General features: G+C 44.3%; 1 protein-coding gene across 4 annotated transcripts in view; it reads right to left on the bottom strand.

Annotated features, from left to right (window-relative positions):
• Positions 1-12,600: 12,600 nt before the first annotated feature.
• The window catches only part of LCLAT1 (lysocardiolipin acyltransferase 1), a 1,406,982-nt gene continuing 1,398,988 nt past the window's right edge, over positions 12,601-20,594 (bottom strand). For all 4 annotated transcript variants that reach the window (XM_069608660.1, XM_069608659.1, XM_069608662.1 and 1 more), the window contains one exon: positions 12,601-19,245. In XM_069608660.1, coding sequence (XP_069464761.1) covers positions 18,737-19,245 — 509 coding nt within the window. In that variant the 3' untranslated portion in view covers positions 12,601-18,736. The remainder of the gene's footprint in view (positions 19,246-20,594) is intronic.

Raw genomic sequence — 20,594 nt, 5'->3', positions numbered from 1 at the left:
ACCTAAGAATCCGACGAGGGAGAAGCTGAGCCGACCTGCCACAATGACACCACTGGTGGAGCCCTGCGGGACCGTCTCACGACTTTTCCCAACGACAGAGGAGATCTCCCGCTGGAAAGTCTTCTTCCTTTGACTGGTGGGGATAACCAGTTTTACCGTCTTTTCACCTTCCCGACGTATCTCGTGGCCGTCTTGCCTGTGCCAAGCACCACGGCAACCGGGATAGCACGTTTTACCACGACCGCGAATTAAAGGGTATTACCTTTAACCGGAAAACTCTGCGGCTGGTTTCTTCCCTGGTAGTGCAACGACCTTCATCTTTCCTCCAAGTCGAGATCTTCTCTTCCCCTGGACGACGACGAGACTTGCACCCACTGCCAGGAACAACTGCCACCGCTGGAGGATCCTTCCCGCTTAAAGTACTGTGTCCCGCCTGGCCTCCCTTGCCGCCGACTGTACGGGGTAGATTTAGCCCCCGGCTTTCGAACCTGGGTTATCCTGGGACACCCTAGCTAAACTTTTCTGAGCCTCTCTAAACTCTTTTTGAACCCTCTGCAAGACTTTCTAAGCCTAGTGTAACTGTGTGATCTTGGGCGCATTTGTGCTCTGCTCTCTCTAAGAGTGGGCCCAGCCTTTGGACTTTGACTCACCAGTGACTTTTTTGCTCTCTGCCTTGCTAATAGTGTTCCTGAATCGTAGAGTGGTGTATCCCTTCATATTCTGTCTTTTTCCCTCCCTTTTTCATAAACTTATTGGAGTGCCATCTATAGTTAAGCGCTCACCTCTGTATGGAAATAAGTGGTGTTAACTAAGACTTATCTGATAAGGAATAAGGGTTGTATATATTATAATAGTAACTGTGTTTAGAATATTTTACAATAAGAGTGCTGGAGTGTTTCAAACAGTATGTTTTTAAATAAATAATTATATACTTTGATACCAAAGCTCTGGTCAGTGTTTGTTTGTATTATCGTATCTGAGTGCCTATTGTGTATACTTTGCATACTGCCTAACTCTTCTTGAGGGAAGTCTGACTGCTCAGCCACAGCTACCAGGTAAATCTGGGTGGTACAGACCGCTACCAAGTGTGTTTACTGCTAACACCCGTAGTCCTAAATCTTTTGCAGTGTTCCCTAAGGGAACTGCACAGGTTTCTGCCTAACAGCCAGATCATAGCATTCCGAGATTCAGAGAATGATCCACCTTGATGGGAACTGCTTGGTGTCCGCGCTGCCAGCACACACCCGAGCGTAACCCACGAAAAGCCAGTCATCTTTCCTAGACTCTCTCATTAGAGAGAAGTAGAACATAAGGGCCCGCACCATGTCCAAGCCGATGGAATCGTTGCTCTGCCTTGGACAGGTGAAGCAGAGAAAGAAACACAGGAAGGTGGGTCTTATGAGAGAGCTTGAAATCCAAGACCACTTTCAGCAGACATGAAGGTCTCACCCTCAAAGTCACCTTCTGTTTGGAAAAGAAAAACAGAGAGGTAAAATAGATAACGGCTGGAGCTCACTTACTCATCTCACAGAAGCCCCTGGAGATGAACAAATTGCACTGCCTGTTGACACTGGAAGCGAAGAGATTCACTTGAGGAGTCCCCCAAAGGAGAATATCTCTGCCAGAACTTCTTGGCAGAGCTCCCACTTATGGGAGGCCGAATTCTGTCTGCTCAAGGCATTCACTGTGACATTCTGCCTGCTGGCTAGATGAGCCGCCTTCAGAGAGATACCATTCTCCAAAGTCCAGAAACACAGTCACATTTCTTCTCTGCACCGAGGCAAGGACCCTACACTACCTTGTTGGTTGTGGTAGTGCATAGCCACTGTGTTGTCTGTCAGGACCAACTGAGTCTTGCATTTCACAGAGGGGAGGAAAGCGACCAGGGCCAGCATGATCGCCCTTGGCTCCAGCAAGTTAATGTGCTCTAAGACTCTTTGGTAGACCGCAGTCCACTGACCATTATGTCTGACAAGTGAGCACCCCATCCAGCCAGAGATGCATCCGTGACCTCGGTCACCTGTGGCCCAGGTTGACAAAAAAAGTGCCTCTCAGACTTGCACAGCCCCCCACAAAAGATCCTGAGCCACCTGGTCCAAAACCTGTAAAAGGTCTGACATGTGGCCCTGAAACTGCGACCATTGGCAACAGAGAAGCCACTAAAGCGATCTTATGCACAGCCTCACCTCCGGTACCACTATGATGCAGGAGGCGCCGAAGGCGGATGAAAGCTAAGGCTGTGACCTGGTCCCGAGATTGAAGGATATTGACCATCCGAAAGATGTTCACCACTCGATCCTCGGGCAGGAAAGCTCTGTCCAGATGAGTGTCCAAGACCGCTCCCATAAATTGGAGGAGGGACTCAGATGGCAAAACCTGAGACTTTTTGAAGTTCAGGGAAAAGCCCAGGCTGTGCAATAGCATGCATGTATGGAGTAGATGCTCTGACACTAGAACTGGGGAGTGAGCTCGGACGAGCCAGCGATTCAGGTAAGGAAAGACATGAATGCCCTCCCTCTTGAGGCGAGCCGTCACCACTGCAAGCAGCTCGGTGAAAAGCCAGAGTGCTTAAGAAAGACCGAACAACAGGACCTTGAACTGGTAATGATGTTGGCCCACCGTAAACCTCAGGTACTGCCTGTGTTTATGATAAATTGGCATTTGGAAGTAGGCATCATGAAGATCCAGCGATACCAACTAGTCTTGCAGCAGATAGAGAGCTTGCAGGATCTGAGCTATGAACCATGCATATGAACAAGTTCAGTAGCAGCAGATCCAGAACGGAACGCAAGTCCCCGTTCTCATTCAACACAAGGAAATAGGTGGAGTACCACCTTCCTTCCTCGCTCGCTCCGAGCATGCTACCAGTTTGATCGCATTCTTGGACAGAAGGGGTCCCGAGACAAGGGAGTGGCCTGAGGCCCATGGTCTGCAGGGTGCTGGATGAATGGGAGGCAAAAACGCTGTTCGCTGACCTGTAATTCCCAAGAGTTGGACATGGTCATTGACCACTCCAGGCTGAACAAAAACAAAGCCTGTCACTGAGATTTTGCAGGGACAGTGGCTCCGGCTGCACCGCCTCTCTGGGTTCCTCTACATTGGCCACGTGGGAAGAGTCTACCCTGCAATCTACTTGATGCCTTGGTGAAGATGTCCAACTTTTTCAAGTGGACTCTCTCCCATTCCTCCAGCATGAAGGATTGGGTTGGAAAGGTACGTGTGCTGACAGCTAAGGAGAATCCCATGAACGGTGGCTCTCCTACGAGGAAAAGGAATGCCAGTGTGAGGACTCACTCTGGGATTGGGAGATTTTCTAATGCTGCTTCTTTTCCTTTTGCGCAGCTGCCCGTTCTTCAGAGTGTTGATCCCCGCCGTGCGACCTTGAACGAGGCCGCAGAGCCTCACCCTTCGCCTTGTGGATGAATGTGAAGAGTTTCGCAACCCGCTTCTGTAGGGCTTATGGGTGCATGGACTAGCACGACCCCCAATCCTGAGTGTCATGGTTCTCACCCAAGCAATATAGACAAATCTGGTGCAGCTCCGAGACGAACATCTGCTGGCCGCAGTCCGTACACAGCTCGAAGCCCGAGGCCTTAGACGAGTATGCATGATGTAGACAATCTAAAGTAGCACGGCCAGAGATTTCTTGATTAGCGAACAGAGCGAGAAAAAAAAAAGGAACAGAGGTCACAAAGCGAGAACAGCTGCGCTGGGATAGGGATATCAGATGAGGAATTTATGAGAGGAAGGAATCCATTAGAAAGGGCCATTTGATTCCACTCCATAGAAGGGATACCAGATGATGTCAGCCCATCCTAGAAAGCTCCTTGTCATCCTCAAATGAAAACTTGATCACTCACCAGCACGCAAGGTGGTGGACATATACAGGCTGTACCAAAAATAAACCCTTGGAGTCTGTTCAGGATGGCGTGATATGGGTAAGGGAACATAATTGCAAGCAGAGCCAATTGATCTCAATGAGCCAGAACAACAATGGCGTTCCGGCACAGGAAAGATTTGTCCCACTATTTTGGTTTCAACATACACACATAGATCTGCAATGCAGTGGGAAGACGGCACTCTGGAAATTGCTACAAAAGAGAGTGTTCACCCCTTTAGGGAGGTGTCTTCATTGGAAGCTTGCAGGAGGCATGCAATCCACACATTTCTTGATAAACCTCAGCTATAAATGGAGTGGGAGACCCCCAGTAAAGACAATTATATTTGCATACGTGGCTATGGCTGCGAAAATGTTATGCACTTTGTGCTATTTCGCACTACATATAAAGATATTCCAGTAGCTCATTAATACAAATATGGAAGACCATTAAATAAGAAACCATACATTGGACTTAACTCACCTTTTAACTTTACCTGATTGACTTACCTGTGTTGCAGTGGTTAGATTATTATTGGCGTTAAGGAGGAGGAAGAACCCTTTTAAAGGTAACAGGCCAATTTGATCCTGAAAGTTTCATGCATTGCCCATGAACCGTTATATGTTTTTCTATATTTTAAAGTGTTATACAATTTGCCATATTTTACAATCACTGTGTTGTATTTATTTATTTTTACATGCGCTTCTGAGGATTGATACAATTCGAAATAAAGCTTTTTGGAATGACTGACTACAGGATGGAGTGATCTGGGCAAGGGAACATAATTGCAAGCTGAGCCATTTAAGTTCAGGAAGCCAGGACATTGCACAACGCTAAAACATCAATTGAGTTCCGGCACAGGAAAGATCTGTCCCACTAATTTGCATTCAACTTACATAGTTAGCTCTGTCCTGCAGTTAGTTGTTCTATTGGGTGCAAGGAACTGTGGGAATTCCTACAAAAGAGGGTGTTAACCCCTTTAGGGAAGTGTCCTCATTGGAGGTTAGCAGGAGGCATGTAACCACAAATTCCTTGATGAAATTAAGCTACAAATGGAATGGGAGACTCCAATTTTGTTATTTGTTGGATTTTGTGATGGTTCAAATTCTCTTGATCATAGGTTGGCCATGGATCGACTTGATTTTAACGAATTAAAAAATAAGGAATGACATACTTTGGGGTGTCGGGGGGGGGGTCGAATCCCCAAGTGCCACATTTCCCCATGTTTAAAGTCCCACCTCAAACCCCTCGCCACCAGATGTATCTATCCCCTTACCCCACTGACACATGTATTTGTTAAAATAATTTGTTAAAATGTCTTTATTTTTCATTCGTAAAAATCACTGGATACTGTTGGACATAGACGGTTCCCGTAACATCCCTGAGATACATAGAGCATGCCTGCACAAAAGGTCAACAGAACAGGACAACTGGGATACTCCGAGTGGGACAGTCTGCCTAGAGGGGCTTCAGAACATTGTATTGACCCAGCAGATGGGGGTAGTTCAGAAGAGTCCCAATTCTATGAGTTTCTGTGGAGGAGACCCCAGAACCCTAAAGTCAAGAGGAATGACCTCTGACACCACTTATTTTTGCTCAGCACACTAAAAAATGAACTGAGTTCTGAGTTGTTGAGACGCATTGAACCACAATTGAACTTTGACACTGCTTCATGCTCCTACTCTTCTGAGCTTCGAGCAATGGCTATACCTGCCAAGTTACCATAGGAAACCAGTTGAGCTGCCCTGGACATCACTTCAGTTTTGAAAATGTCAGCCTTCCAAGGACTTATGTACCCCATTTGTGGATCCCGAGCTTGCTGTGCCTAGAATCATCACATGCTAAACCTCAACGATGATGCCTAAATAGTTAATCACTGTAGTGACTAACGTACTCTTAGTCCATAGTCACCTTTCCTCCATACATCCCTGCTGCGTGAAGGCGCCCCCTTGGACATGATGCCAGAAGTAGGGCGTTACCCCTCGGGAATAACCCTCCTGGTTGGGCGCTCCCTCTGGGAGGAGTCACCTTTATGGGGTACGATGAATAGAGGCCCTACCTTTGGCCTCGAACGATGTTAGACAAAGTCCTTTAGAAAGAGCTCCCTACGCCTAGGCTAGCCAGTTCCTCAGTGCCGGTGGAGTTAGTGCTTCGCACACGGAACAACCTTCCCAGCCGTGGCAAGGAGTATGGGGGTTGGATGTAGAGGAGAGCCCCTAGCCGGGGAGGAGCGTGGGGTCGGAGGACTCAGTACCTGATTGAAAAGAAAAAAACAAAGATAGAAGAATATCCGGGGAAAGAGCGTGTGGTATTAAATGGCTGAAGCTAAACCCAGGAGCGCTTGTTAAATCTGCTCGTTCCCGTCGGTGCGTAGAAGGGGACTGGGGAGTGGCACTGAGGGGTGGAGTCAGGCGAGCGCATGCTCCCAGGGCTGCACCCCTGCGTGGCTCTAAATTTAAAGGGGAAAACGTTTTTTCTGGTGAAAAAGGTTCCGTCTCCCGTCCCTCACGAGGGATGCCCATTCAATATGGAGGAAAGGGGACGTGACGTAAGAGTATGAGGCTGACACATGTATCAGTTTCTTATGATCTTGTGCAGAAAGAATGTGATCTTGCAGTATGGGCTGGAAGGTCACTTATTGGGTGAGACCAAATGAGATTTGCATGCAGTCAGGTCCTTTTACTGATGGCATGGCAGAATGAAAACGTGTGGTTTGGAGAGTAGCCCAGAGCAATACCAGAAATTATGATTTAGTTTAAATATTCCAGCCATCAGTTCACTTTTGCAAAAGGCACCTCTGCGTTGGGTAGGTATGTTCAGGAGAAAAAAAAGTCAATACAAGTGTGAGACAAAAACATGAGGGAGAAGAATTAATTGAGTAGGCTGGGAATGTTTAGGAAAGCAAAAAGGGAGAGACAACCAAGACACACTGGAGAAGAGACACATATTATAAATGAGGATGAAAGAATGAAGAAAAAAGGAGAGACAGCACTGAGAGAAATGAGTGCCAACACAAGAGACAAAGGAGTGGGTGGTGTGGAGAAAAATAAAAAGGAGGACAATAGAGAAGAATAGAGAAGGACCACTGAGGAGAAACACAAACTGCTGCACTGAGGAAAAGAAATGAGAATCAAAGGACAAAATGGAAGATAATACAGAGAACAATCAAAGGAGAAGTGATGAGAAATCTATTTAGCACCAAGATCAAGAGATGGAGCATGGACAAGAGACAGCTCTGAGAAAAAGAGCAAGAATGCTTAGGAAAGAAATCTGCACTTATGGCAAGACAGGAAACGCTGATGAAAAGAGTGGATGAATTAATTAAGCAATAAGCCCCGATGGGTGGGGGCTTTACCTGGTTAGTTAACATGAGCCGCGGGGCATTACCAGAACCTGTAAAGTCCGTGCGGAGAGGTTCATTGCTATGAGTATCCTGACATGGTTACCAGTGTTGTCATCTTTTTTTATGTTGAAAGAATTAAAAACCAAGATGGCCACCATGGTCAACGGAGAAGGGAACTTAGTTCACGTAGTAACTAGTACACATAGTTCCTGCTACCTATCCATGGTTGCGATTCCTGCGGCAGGGAAGCACTCGAACCGAGTGTTCCAGGTGCCGGCGAGGGACAGCTTCAGTTGTGAGGCAGGCATTGGGGTCAGGGAAGGGTAACATTTGAGGAAGTGGAAATTTGGGGTGATACTGGGGGGTGGGACACAGGAGGACTTACCTGCTTTCTGGCGGGGAAAATGGTGGCCTCCCGCTGCTCAGATGACTCAGAACCCAGTATTTACTACAGGTAAAGCCTGAGTACCGAGCTTCTTGATTGGCTGGGGCACCCCGGCCCTCCCTGATTGGCTAGGAGGCCATTCCATCCCCCTCCCCCTCTGAGGTGCTAATGAGAGGGAACGATGAAGATAAGAGATAGAGAAACCAGGAGAAAAGGAGAGGACACACTGAGTGGAAGAGTTGAATCATAAATCAAAGAAGAGAGGAGCACTGCATAAAAATGCAGCTACAGCACAGAGGACCGGCAAAAAGATACACAGAAGGGAAATTGAGAGGAGGCACTGATGATGCAAAAGTGTTAGAGAACATAAAGGAAAAACAAAGGCAGCTATGAGGGCGGGACAGGGAATAGTTACGAGGAAACCAAAGAATACATAGGGCAAAAAAGGGAAGACTGACTGAAGAGGGAAAGGCTGCACTTAAAGGAGTTTAAAAAAAAAATCAGGATAGTTGTATGTGTCACTAAGGCAATTGTCGAAGGGCACATTTTCATCATGACTTAGATCACAGCATGTATGTAGGGAAGTAGCATAAACAAATATCTTGAGAAAATACAGTGAGTGTGTGTTGACGCAGATATCTCTTTAGATGTATGTAGGGCAGTATGTAATCCAGTGTGGGAATGCTTGATAGGTGATGTGGCTGGGGTGTGTATATGGGCCAGTCGATACCGCAGAGTGTGTGGAGGTTAGGAGATGTGTTTGGATGGGCATGTGTATCAGGCGATATTCAAGAGAAGACATGGTAGGTGCAAGACTAAGGCTGAGTGTAAATATGGGGTAGGTAACAATCCAGATTGTGTGTTTTATTTTGCCATGGTGTGTTTTTATAAGCGTACACATCTGTCCAGAGAGCAGCTTTTGGTCACTAGTTCCCCAAGAGTACATCTGTAGTATCGAAGTGAGCAGTGACAGAATACATCATGCACAGTTGCTTGAAGAGTACTGGGCAAACATGTGATTGAGCGTGTGTGCGTGTTTGTCTGCCTGCATAGAATTGAAATTAAGTAAATTGGATAGGAAACTACGTGCATTTGAGTGACTGTGTGCTACTTGCAGCTTTTGTTGTCCAGCTGTTTTCGTACGCACCAAACCCTAGTTATCTGCATAGGCCATCTGGATTCGAAGTTACCACCTCCTTAGTAATCTCTCTTATGCCAATTAATTTTCTTTCTTTTTTGAATGTCAGTGCCTCTAAGTTTGTTTGACTGATTGAGCTTATACGCTCCTATCTCCCTGATCTGTAGTCCGCTTGTACTATATTTTCCAGAACCCCATGTCCTGAAAAACATTTTGGCAGCGCGTTAGCGCCGGCATGTTTGACAGGCCGGTCCGTGCCAGTTTGTATCCGGGGAGTGGCTGGAGGAACTGCCTCTGTATACAGGTAACTTTCTCACTCTCTGCTCTCCCCCCTCTTGTCTCCCCCATGGCAGCCATTGCAGACATGTTTCTGGCCACACAAGCTAAACAAAAGGCCCTGATTGCACCCAAGCATCAAGACAACCCGTCTGGTTTTGCAGAACAGTCTCTGCAAATGCACTCCTGCGACTCGGCTTATGGCGTAATCATGCTAAGTGAGCTCCCACTTGTGCACCCAGGTGTTACAACTGCTGATAGTGCATCTGTGGGTGGGGCATGTGAAACAAGCCCCATAGACAACCCATGCCAGATACCATCTCCCCTGCCCCCAGGACCCTCTCCCTATGAAGCGGTCTCTGCCCCGCACTTAGGATATAGCATGATACAAGGCACCCAGCTGATACACAAGCCATTAGCATGCCTGCTGTTTAACACCCGATCCCTGGCCAGAAATGCTACCGAAGTGGCTGAATGCATCATGGACTCCAACATCGATATCTGCGGCATTACCGACACCTGGCTTCATCTTGCCGCTGGTCCCGTTACTAGCCTGGCTATAAGATCATGCAGGCTGACCGACAACTGGGAATAGGATGGGGGCAGCCATGATTTACAGGTCATCTTTTCAGCTCCAGCAGTTTGCCAATGTTACCATAGCAGACTGTGAAATTCTTCTTGCTAAACTCACGAGGGACGGTAATACTACCATCAACATCACCCTTATTTATCACCCCCCCCCTAATAAAATGCCTGACTTTCTGATGAATCTGAGTGATACGATCCTTCCTCTTTAACCAGCAGCAGCACTGATTCTATTGGGTGATATGAATCTGGGCCTTGGAAACTCGACTGATAAAATGACTCAACATATCAGTGCCACACTGACGGCACTGGGTTTCTCCCAATGGGTGCAATCTGCAACCCATGATAAGGAAAGGACACTTGACTGGGTGGCTACACACAATGTAGACCTACAGTGTCTCAATATAGCACCATGTCCCTGGTCCGACCAGTTTTTTGTGCACTTTTCCATTCTCTGCATTATTAAACATAAAAGCAATAAAGGTCCTAGGATTTGGGTTAAATGTAGAAATCTGCGCAAGCTTACACCAACTGCCCAGAGCACCATTAATTTCCCCCATACTCAAGGACCTACCTGACCCCACCAGCACCAATGAACTGGCAGAAGTCTATCGCCCTATGTTGACCAAGGCAATTAACCTACTAGCACCAGAGAAATCGCGCCTCATTAAAACTAGCAAGTCCAAAGCCTGGTTTTCCACTGAGATTCACAAATTTGGTTTTCCACTGAGATTCACAAACTTTCGTGCCTTAAGAAAAAGGTTTTCCAAAACTGGAAGAATTGTTAACTACTTCAAACAAATTGGACTATTCAAATGCTGGCAAACATTACAAAACTGCCATCTACGAGGCAAAAAGACAGCTGTATGACAACAGAATTACTGAAGCACCCTCTAATACTAAGGAACTGTTTAGGATCCTAAAGGAACTTGAGACCCTATGCCCCATCACAACAAAAGTTGTTAAATACACCACATGATGTACTGGTATACAGGAAGCAATGAGAGGAAAAACTGAAAAGTTGAGAGTAAATACCACAATAAACTACACCATCCTAGACCCTAAGCAAGACCCCACGATCATCCCCCACACATCGCTGCACTTTTCTCCTTTAAGGAGGTAACAGAAACGGAAATGGCAGCTGTCCTGTCTAGTCTCAAGCACACCACATGCAAGGGGGACATCTGCCCAGCAGTGATTGTTAAGGCCTGTGAAGCTCAACTACTGCCAATATAAACTACATTTGTCATCTGCTCCTTTCAATAGGCTAATGTACCCGGTTCCATCAAACAGGCATGGATTTCCCTTCTCTTGAAGAAGCCCTCTCTCGACCCAGTGCTACCAAAGAACTACCACCCCATTACAAATAATTGCTTTCTTGTCAAGATTCTAGACAGGGTAGCATATATCCAGATTCAGGGCTTCCTGTCCATGCTTCTGGATCTTAAATCCAATTTCCTGCATCATGTCGAAGAGGGCAGTACAGTTATGCTTATGCTGCCTGATCTGCCCTCTGCCTTTGATGTAGTGGATCATGATATACTGATACAGAGACTCTGATACCGCTTTCTTTTCTCCCAATCCAGCCAACTGGGTCAAATCATTTCTCTCTGGCCGAATGGCTAAAGTTTTCTGTAATAGGCCCTGGGCAGAAGCTATCTGGTGGCATGCGGGGTACCACAGGGGGAGTGTATCTCGCCTACTTTGTTTAACATCTTACCACTCCCCTTTTCAACATGCTGGATAAGGAGGGCACCTCATACGCCAACTATGCTGACAACACTCAGTGTCTGATCCGCCTCAGTGGGGATTATACCAAAGATACCATCTCTGTCATCCGTGTGTTTGGCCGCATTGAATCCTGGATGAGGGATAATGGGCTTGCAGGCACTGAATGCTAAGAAGACAAAGCTGATGATTGCTGGCACTGTTGGCCAGACAAAAAAACTTGGGAATGAATACCAAACCTTTAACATCACAGGCTGCAGAATTAAGATGCTCAACAAAGTGAAGACCCTGGGGGTGCTGCTGGATCAGGAGCTCTCCACAAAAGCACATATCAGGGGCCTGGTATCTAGCACAGGCTACTATCTGAAACTGCTGGCCTTAGTAGATCCAACATTGTGGCAATCGCAAGAGCGATTATCGGGGCCCGCATAGACTATTGTTCTAGCCTTCTTCAGGGCATTGGCAAAGGGGAACTGGCCAGACTACAGGTCATCCAGAATAATGTGATAAGAGTGGTTAAGGGTCTCAAAAGATCTGACCACCAGTGGAAAAGAGAGTAGTCTTCCGGACAATCTGCATCACACATCAATGCCAACACAGAGATGTCCCCAGATATCTTGCAGAGAAACTGGCCTGGCCTCCGGAAAGAAGGGTACTGAGATCTAACAACTCGAATCTTCTGCTTATTCCTAAGGCAAGACTGACCACTGTCGTACGGAACTCTTTTATCCATACAGCTCCAAGGCTCTGGAATGACCATCCACTGGATTTGAGATCTGAAGACCTTCCTTTTCTACTAAACTAATCTCTGTCGATCACTGTCCTGCTCTCTGATCATAATTGTGTGTCCTATGTATCCTTGCGCTATTATGCCTACGGGCCATGTCTATGCGCATTACATATAAAATAAATAAATGTGGTCAACAGGTTTGTAGTCTGAATAAGAGAAAACCTTTTAGAAGTGCTATAACTGTTTTAGGTCCCCTTCTAGATCATTGAATTGAAAAAACGAGGTGATTAGGTAAAACATTAACGATATTCAAGAGCCATAGGTTCTTGGCTCATTTACTGATAGTGTCACTCAAAGCGCCACCGAAATTGGACACAGAAATGCTACAAATAAGCTATGCGATATCTAGGCATCTCTGCAACTTGATATCAGGTGCGACTGTCAGCGACACACTACTCAGGTTTCCATTAATGAGTGTTTGGACCACACACTAACAACACACACAAAAAGTAGTTAAAAACCACAGTTGACATCCCGCCTGCTTGAAACAGCATGTTTATTATTCCAACACAAAAAAAGTGGCACTGCATGTCTGTTCCCACAGTTTTATTCTCCTACACAATATCCCTTTATCAACAGTATGATATGGACGTGTTTCATGATTTCCCATAAATATATTTAAACGAGAATATATATATATTTGCAAGTATACATATGTTTATGTCTACGTTGTAGCTACAGAAGCAAATAAAATATACAAAAACATGAAATATTATCTTTATTCTTGGGATAGATTGTGGTATAGGGAACATGGCATGTGGACATTCAAACATAGCAGTGAGGCTATTGAGTGCATGCTCTTGCTTACGTCATTCTGTGCGGTCATACAATGTGTACTGTGAAAAAGTGGGCGTGGGCTATGAAGAAACACACGTCACATCTAGTCAGAGTAAGCAACACACGTTACAACTGGGCCCTGGCAGCTATCCTGCGTTACCCAACACTGTAAGAAAACACAATAGACCAGTTGAATGTCCCGGACAGTGCTCTTTCATCCAGCTAAGTTCAAAGTGGTGTATTTAGCAACAGCAAAGGGAGGCCCATGCATAATGCATAGGAACAATAGTCAATGGTTAAGATGCAATAATCAATTCCCAACTGAAACCGGATCTCCATGAGAACACAGCTGCATGCGGAAATGCAGTCAAACGCTTAACAAAAAGGCACTAAGAGCACGCAGTCACAGTGAAGCACAACAATAGTCCGTGATTGGGCCCACACACGCTGGCGACGGTGGGCATGACACTGAATGGCGGTGCTTTTACACCAAGCAGGTTCCAAATGAGAAAGTCTCATTTCATAGGCAATATTCTGTGCTACCATGACAGGAGCAAAGAGGCCGTTTCCTCTGTGGGGAAAATAAAAGGCGATATGCCTATGAAAAGCAAGAGTAAAAGGCCTCAACGCCTTCAGGGAGTGAGAAAGTCGAAAGGAACATCACTGTCAATAAGCAATATTGCTCAGATCTGGACAGCAACAATAAGGCATTGGGATTCTGTTTTTTATTCCATAGGATTTTACGCCATACATCCCAGGGTCGGAAGTAGTCTCCCATGTAGATCTGTGGCAGTGAGATGCTTAGCAGCAAATTAAGTGTGTGCTTTCAACAACAACTATAAAAAAGGGTCTACTGCCTGCATTGTATGGAAGAGGCATATGAATAGAGAGTTGTTAGTGGTTGCTTTGGAAGAGAAGCGTTAAGATAATGAAATGTCTTTTAAGTAGCATAAGAGTGATGATGAACAGCTTCATGGGATAAGATGTCTTCAGTTTGAGCTTGAACCAAACAAGAGGAAGGTCTGCTGGTTTCCATTAATTAATGTAGTGATAAATCCAGAGGTGGCAGGCTGTGGGGCCAGCCTTTGGTAATGGCCCTTAATTTGCTCAGAGCAAATACATCTGGCTGGCAGGCCGTTACTGGACACTGCGGCTCGCCACCTCAAGGCTTGCTGTCAACACTCCGGGTTAACAGCCAGGCTGCTGAGGATTAACCAATTTGATGGTAAAAACAGACCATAGGAGGTTTACAACCCTTTTTCTACCTTTCCAATTTGCCATCTACAGTTAAGATGGCCATCATAAAAATGTCCACTGGGTCTTGGGACAGAGAATTTCCTATTCACGGTGGAACATCAGGCCGGCAGTGGATGTTGTCTTAGAGGATGCCAGGAAGTGGAAGGCAGAGGGACATACAAGGTGCGAGGCAAGTGTGGAAAATTATATTAATTAGTGGGGAGTTTGATGCAGGGGTTGGAGAGGTGAGGGCAGTGGAAGGGTAAGAATGGGAGAGGATGCGAGCAGACAACTCCTTGATTAAAACACAGGCCTAAATCGTCTGCTGTCTTCGAAACATGGACTGTCAAGAAATACGTGCATAGTGTAAACTAACTAAATGTTGCACAGATTCCAACGAATGCATAAGTCTCCAAAGAAATTTGTATCACGAAGGATGACGTCTCTAAGCATTTTAAAGTGTCACTTCTGCTGCATTGAGGGTGAGGGAGGACTCAATTTTATGACAAACAGAGCGCAGTAAAATCTTAGAAGGAATAATATTTGGAAATCCTTTGTTTACATATAAAATAATTTACAATTCACATGATTGTCTATTTCTAAAATCAACACTTGCCGTGGATTTACAAGATGGTACATGGTCCGTAAAAGGAGTTCAGCCCTTGGTCAGAGCGAGGACCACAGAAAGGACTTCGGTCTTTGCTTGGGCATCATATACATTCCACATCATCTTCTGTCCTAAGAAGGACAGCAGGCAAGTCTCCCCTTTCTGACTATATTAGCAGTGAGCAACATTAACCAAACCAGAAATGTGCAGCAGAGAGGTAACATCCTTTGTCGTCAGGAAGAAAAGAGCTAAATTCAAGTACATTCTAGGGCCTACCTATGTCCCTGAACGTAAAAGTACTGAACAATGTCACAAATGAAAGCAACTGTTTCTGCTGCCCCCATATACATCAAGCTATGTTTGTCTACAGTGATGTTGTTTCTATATCATGAACAATACAGTGCATTTGGCACTCCTAGTATATGCACACTGCTTGACTGTGGTATAAACATGATGAGCCTCACTTTTTAAAGTCAGGGGAAACCTTCCCAGTAAAAGTTTGCACTAAAACCATTGCTTTAATTTAAAAATCACTAAGTGACAACACATTGGCAGACCAGGACTTTGCAGGCCTGAGGCGAACGAGACTGACACTGTAGCTCATGGCGACAATCAGCAAATAGTGATGCTGTGAACCCTAAGTAATGAAGAGGCGAGGTTTCCATAACATCGTATTGCGTTTTCCCTTTCAGAAACCCTTCACAACTGATACTACATTGTTTTACAACAAACACTCTTTTGAATTTGTATTTATGCTCTTAGCATTAAGCATTGGGGACCAGTCTGCGTCTAAGACCTACTAAATTCCACTGGTGACAAAGTAAAAAAGTCGAAATGCTGGTCAATTGGGGAAGCCAGCCTTTGAAGATAGATTTGCTGATTCCGATGTTGACGAGGTCACAAAAAGTTCTTGTATCATCAGCACCTTATAATTTCAAGGTTAAGCATTCTGCTTTTTCTATGCCATGCCATATGTCAACAACTTGGGGTTGCAGGATTACAGGATAAAAACGTATGCATCTCTCGTTACCACAAACTTCATAGTTTTAGCTCCATCAATCCCCTTCTGAAGCAGTTGATTAGAGACCCTGAGGGTGATCTAAGTCAAAGTATGCATGCAAGAATCAGAACATGTTGACATTTGAGAACATTACATCAGACGGACAACCACAATTAGAGATGTGAATCTACAGAAGTTAGTCGGCTATAGTAGAACAATTGTTTACTGCTATTACCTTACCCAGAAAAGTCAGGAGAACAACATATAGTTGAGTAGTATTTTTTAAAACATTAAGGGTTAGGGATGGACAGGAATGGGCAAGAAAGGGATTATATAGAAGGACATAAAGCAGACATTTTCAAAGGTACTAAGGTTACTAATTTATTACGTACATTCAATTGTGAGGAAAACTTGCTTTTTATAGGATGGTGACTTTGGTTTCAGAGAGACTGGGAACAACTAGGAAATGTTTGTGCAAGATGGAGGATGAAAAAATACCTCTGGGATTTTCTTTCTGGCGCAGGCATTGCTTCATATTGAACGAAGGGGGGTCATTTGCGTGAATTCGGTGGAGGCCTTTGCTGCTTGCCACCATACCTGGTGCAAAAGCCACGACCAAGGACAAGAGATGTATTTTCCGATATCTTCCTTTGACGATGAACCATTTTAAAGCTACAGTATCATACCGTACTGACTACAAAAACGCTTAACTGATTAAAATACAGAGCCCAGAAAAGAACTCTAGTTAGTGCAAACTCCATCACAGAACTCTTGTCATATGGAACACGTTAATTGACTCCCATTGAATATGTGCAGGCTAAACTGCCTTTTGTAATTAATTACAAGGGAAATCATCAGATTTTAGATCAATATTTCAACACACAGTCTATAGTGCTAACAGGGTCCCTGAGTGAGTTACAAAAACTTGACACATCTCACTATGACGAAAAAATATTTCTCATTCAAACGGTCTACATCTAATGGATCCTAAGGAATCGAAGGGTGCGAGAAAACATAGGTTTGTGCTTTAAAACCGTCTTCCAGGCACATGATTTCTTAAGCACATTTGCCTGGTAATTCAGATTTAGCTACAGATTTAAATTGCTAAAATTGATACACCAACACTACCAGTGCACAAAAAAACATAAGTCGGATTACACAGTGATGGCAAAGTGATCTGTGTTCCTAAATAAATTGCAATACAGTAAAATACAGTAATAATAGCGAAAGCAGTAAACCACGATTGTCTGGGTTTGAGGATCATTTTCTCGTTATGGGTGATTTTTTCCCATGAGGAATAAATGTTTCTGCTGTTAATCGAAGGTCAATCATCCCAATCTACTAATTAAATTCACTGCTTTCCACTGTGTCATTTCACAACGGAAATGACGCACAGCGCGTCTGCTTCATTATGGCCCCACAGGAACTGATCTAACAAAATCATTCCATAGAAAACTGGACACAAAATGGCCACAATATTCCCAAGGTGGTGGTTTAAAAGTTCTGGATGCAAGCTCATAAAATTCTCAATTTCTGTAGACCGTAAAATGCTAGAAGTTGAGGTCTAGAAATGAAACCTGTCCATGAAGCAGCAGTATACGAATGCAAGCGTTTGCTTAGCAGTCTTTTGGGTATATGCTTGTGGCGCGCAGAGGGTAGAAGCTCGAGAGCGTATGTCGCCAACAAGATGTAAAGAGAAAGCCTAGTGCATTGTCTGGGTACTTCGTCGCCTTACAAATCACATTATTTTTGTACGACATGTGCAATCCCACAACATTGGAGCGTTCAAAAAAAGGTTTACAAGAAATCTTTCAAGTTTTGGCCTCTTTGTTTGAATGAATGGTAGACGACAAATGGGATGACTTGGAAAAGGACTCTGAAATGCTTACAGGGGAAGAACACATCTCTGGCTGCAATTGTTAGCTATCATGATACTGTTACATGAGACCATACAAATTGTATATAAACATCTGTTTAAAGCATTTTTTTAAATGTGATTATGCCAAACCACAAGCAGAATGTCTGACATGGCTTGATTTGATTCTGCTCCTATTCTGCACATGATTTTTGTAAGGTGATCTAAGGACAGGAGAAGGAACTGCAGACAACCAGAAGAAATACATTATTCTTTGAATGGGGTGGGGAAATATGGATACTGGTTGGGCATCAGCTTTCCAAATTGGTAGACATGATTTTTTTCTCGTGATTATAAGTAAATGATCACATATTTGCCAAAGTAGCACACGCTGTAGGTACAAGCAACTTCGAGATATTTAAGTTCCGTTTGAGAAGACCTACATACAGCATTTGCCTGTCTTGCTTATAAACATCACATAGTTTCACTTTTAACAAACAAGACATTTCTTCCAATGCTGCTTAAGTAGGTGAGAACCGGCTGCACCTCGGTGTGCCACAATTCTAGACACCATGCCCCAGATTTGAAACTATTACTTTAGAATTCCTGGTACTCCAATCCTGCAAGATATCCACGGAATCCTCAAAGGCAACAGTGATCTGAAGAACTAGCTGCCTAACCATTACAGTTCTAGGCCTTTCACAGCAGCCATGTACACTACACAAAATGTGGCGGCATGGGAAGAAATAGAGCGACTTCTAACTACGGCTTCCCTTCATTAAATGTGGTAGGCTAGCACTGAAGATGCCCTTTTTACTACCACAGAGGTTTGAATAGCTTATCTTTCACAAAGATGCACATAATTGATTCAGAAATCCAGCAACAGTTGATTAAACAACCACAACTCTTTCCTGCTTCCTACTTGTGGAAGGATTTCTGGTTTTACATTCAACGTTAAAAACATTTTGATTTCATATCTAAGAATATCTATGTTTTCCTTTTACAAGAAAAAGTGCAAAATATTCTTACAAACACAGTCATGAAGGTAGTAAGAAAGGTGTACGATTTTCATGCAAAATTGTCCTACAGTGTACAAAGTTTTGTTTCCTAGCGATTGAAATTTCCTGTATGAACGTGTTTAATTTACTTTTTCTGAACATAATCCTTGTTGCTTCTTACTGGTGTAATACCTATGACATGCCAGTTCAATGAACTCGAGTCCGCCATAGAGCTTTTGCTGCAGAACAAAAATTACCACCACAGTCACAAAATACCACCGGGCCACACTGTACAGATACAAAAGCAGGCACATGCCCATGGAGAATGCTGTCCAGTACAGAAGAGATAAGCACTTGATAAAGAGTACTCTCAGCTCAGATTTGCATGGTGGAATAATGCTCCGTCCAGTTGCGTCAAAGTACTTGTCGCCTTCATAGAAGGAACGTAGCCTCTCTTCCTTCTCTTGCCAACGCTCCTGACACCAGAGCTGCAGCTTCTCTCGCGATTCTGGCAAGGTGTCTACTGGGTATCGCTTCACATGAAAGTGGATCTCCCTTGGGAAGTTCCCGTTCAGTAGGTGCTTCTCTGTTTGGGGGATGTTGCGAGGGTAGGCCACAGTTATGTCATGAATGGCATCAAGGTTTTGGCCTGGAAAAAGCATATCAAAGAAGACAATGAATGGAGGAAAATCAAGCATGAAACATAGCATGGTAGTAAAAATGTCCAGTGTCATAATCCAATACTTCTCAATCTTATGGGTTAATGTTGTGGATCTAATTTTGTGAATACTTTGGACCATTTGACATGCTTGCATTTAAACAGAAAATCCAGATTTTGACAGTTTTTGCTAACTTTCAATGTCATACGAAACCCAACCCAAGCCGTTACACTGCTTAAAACGAAAACATTGAACAAAATAAACATTCAGGGAAATATGCACACTCGAAGGAACAACCAAGCATGAACTATTGCATTCATAATATCAAACAATACAATGTCCACTTGCCAAAACTCTAATGACACCAACTACCAAGAAATGACCTAAACAATATTCACTGAGCACATAAATAGACACAGACAACTCACAACTATAGGAGATCAATACGTTTTGGAAGTCATTGAGAAGTTCCGTGTCAGGGGGTGTAGCTAGAATGTCGAGCGACCTTTTAAACTCAGACTTGCATGTTTCACAATATCTACATTGTTGGGCGATTCATTTCGTATGGTGGTCTGCTCTTCCTCAACATTAATGACACTACGTAAAACTGGGAAATATGTAAATGGCGAAAATAAAACACAAGAGATTATTCAAAATGAAGTAGTAGTACGAATATATTGCATATGGGTTTTTATATAAGGCATGAGTAACAATAAAGCTTCAGACATTTAACAGATGTAATGTAACTCAGTTGTTATATTCAGCCAATCACCGGTGTACTGGTCTCAAAGTCCTGAAGCCTACCCAAAGATGTCATATTGTGCACTGGCCATGAGTAAGCAGACCATGGTCTAAGGAGGAATAAACACTGGCAAACGGGAAGAAGAATGAGGGAATTGGGAGTGGGTTCAAAAAGAGAAGGTAAGAAGGGATGTGGAGAGTGATTGTGGTAGTAGGTGCAAGAGTGGGAGGGGGCCTGATAATTGATCAAAGCAGAAAGATGATTGAAATAAAGCACCCTGCCAGTAAAAGGGGCAGTGTTTCCATGAAATCAGTTCCTACTAGTTCAGTGGTACTGGAAATAGTCCGTGCATGGCTGTGTGATGGACTTCACATGTGCTCAAACATTTCCCTGAAGAATAAAGGCTTATTTGCTTGGTAACTTTTTAATCATCCCCTAACAAGGCTAAGGGAGAGTGATTTCAGGCTGCCAAGCTGACTGAGTTGCCTGTGTGAAAGGTGAATGAAGAAAATGCAAAGGGAAAGTGAGGAAGGGGGCACTAGGAGGGCCCGTCCATTAGAGTGCCACACCTGCTTGGCAACAAATGTGAGGAGCGGG

The sequence above is a fragment of the Ambystoma mexicanum genome, chromosome 4q, assembly GCF_040938575.1.
Source record: "Ambystoma mexicanum isolate Mex_15411 chromosome 4q, UKY_AmexF1_1, whole genome shotgun sequence".
In the NCBI taxonomy this organism is placed as follows: domain Eukaryota; kingdom Metazoa; phylum Chordata; class Amphibia; order Caudata; family Ambystomatidae; genus Ambystoma; species Ambystoma mexicanum.
Note: the sequence above shows the minus strand (reverse complement) of the source record. Positions and strands in the feature narration are given on the sequence as shown.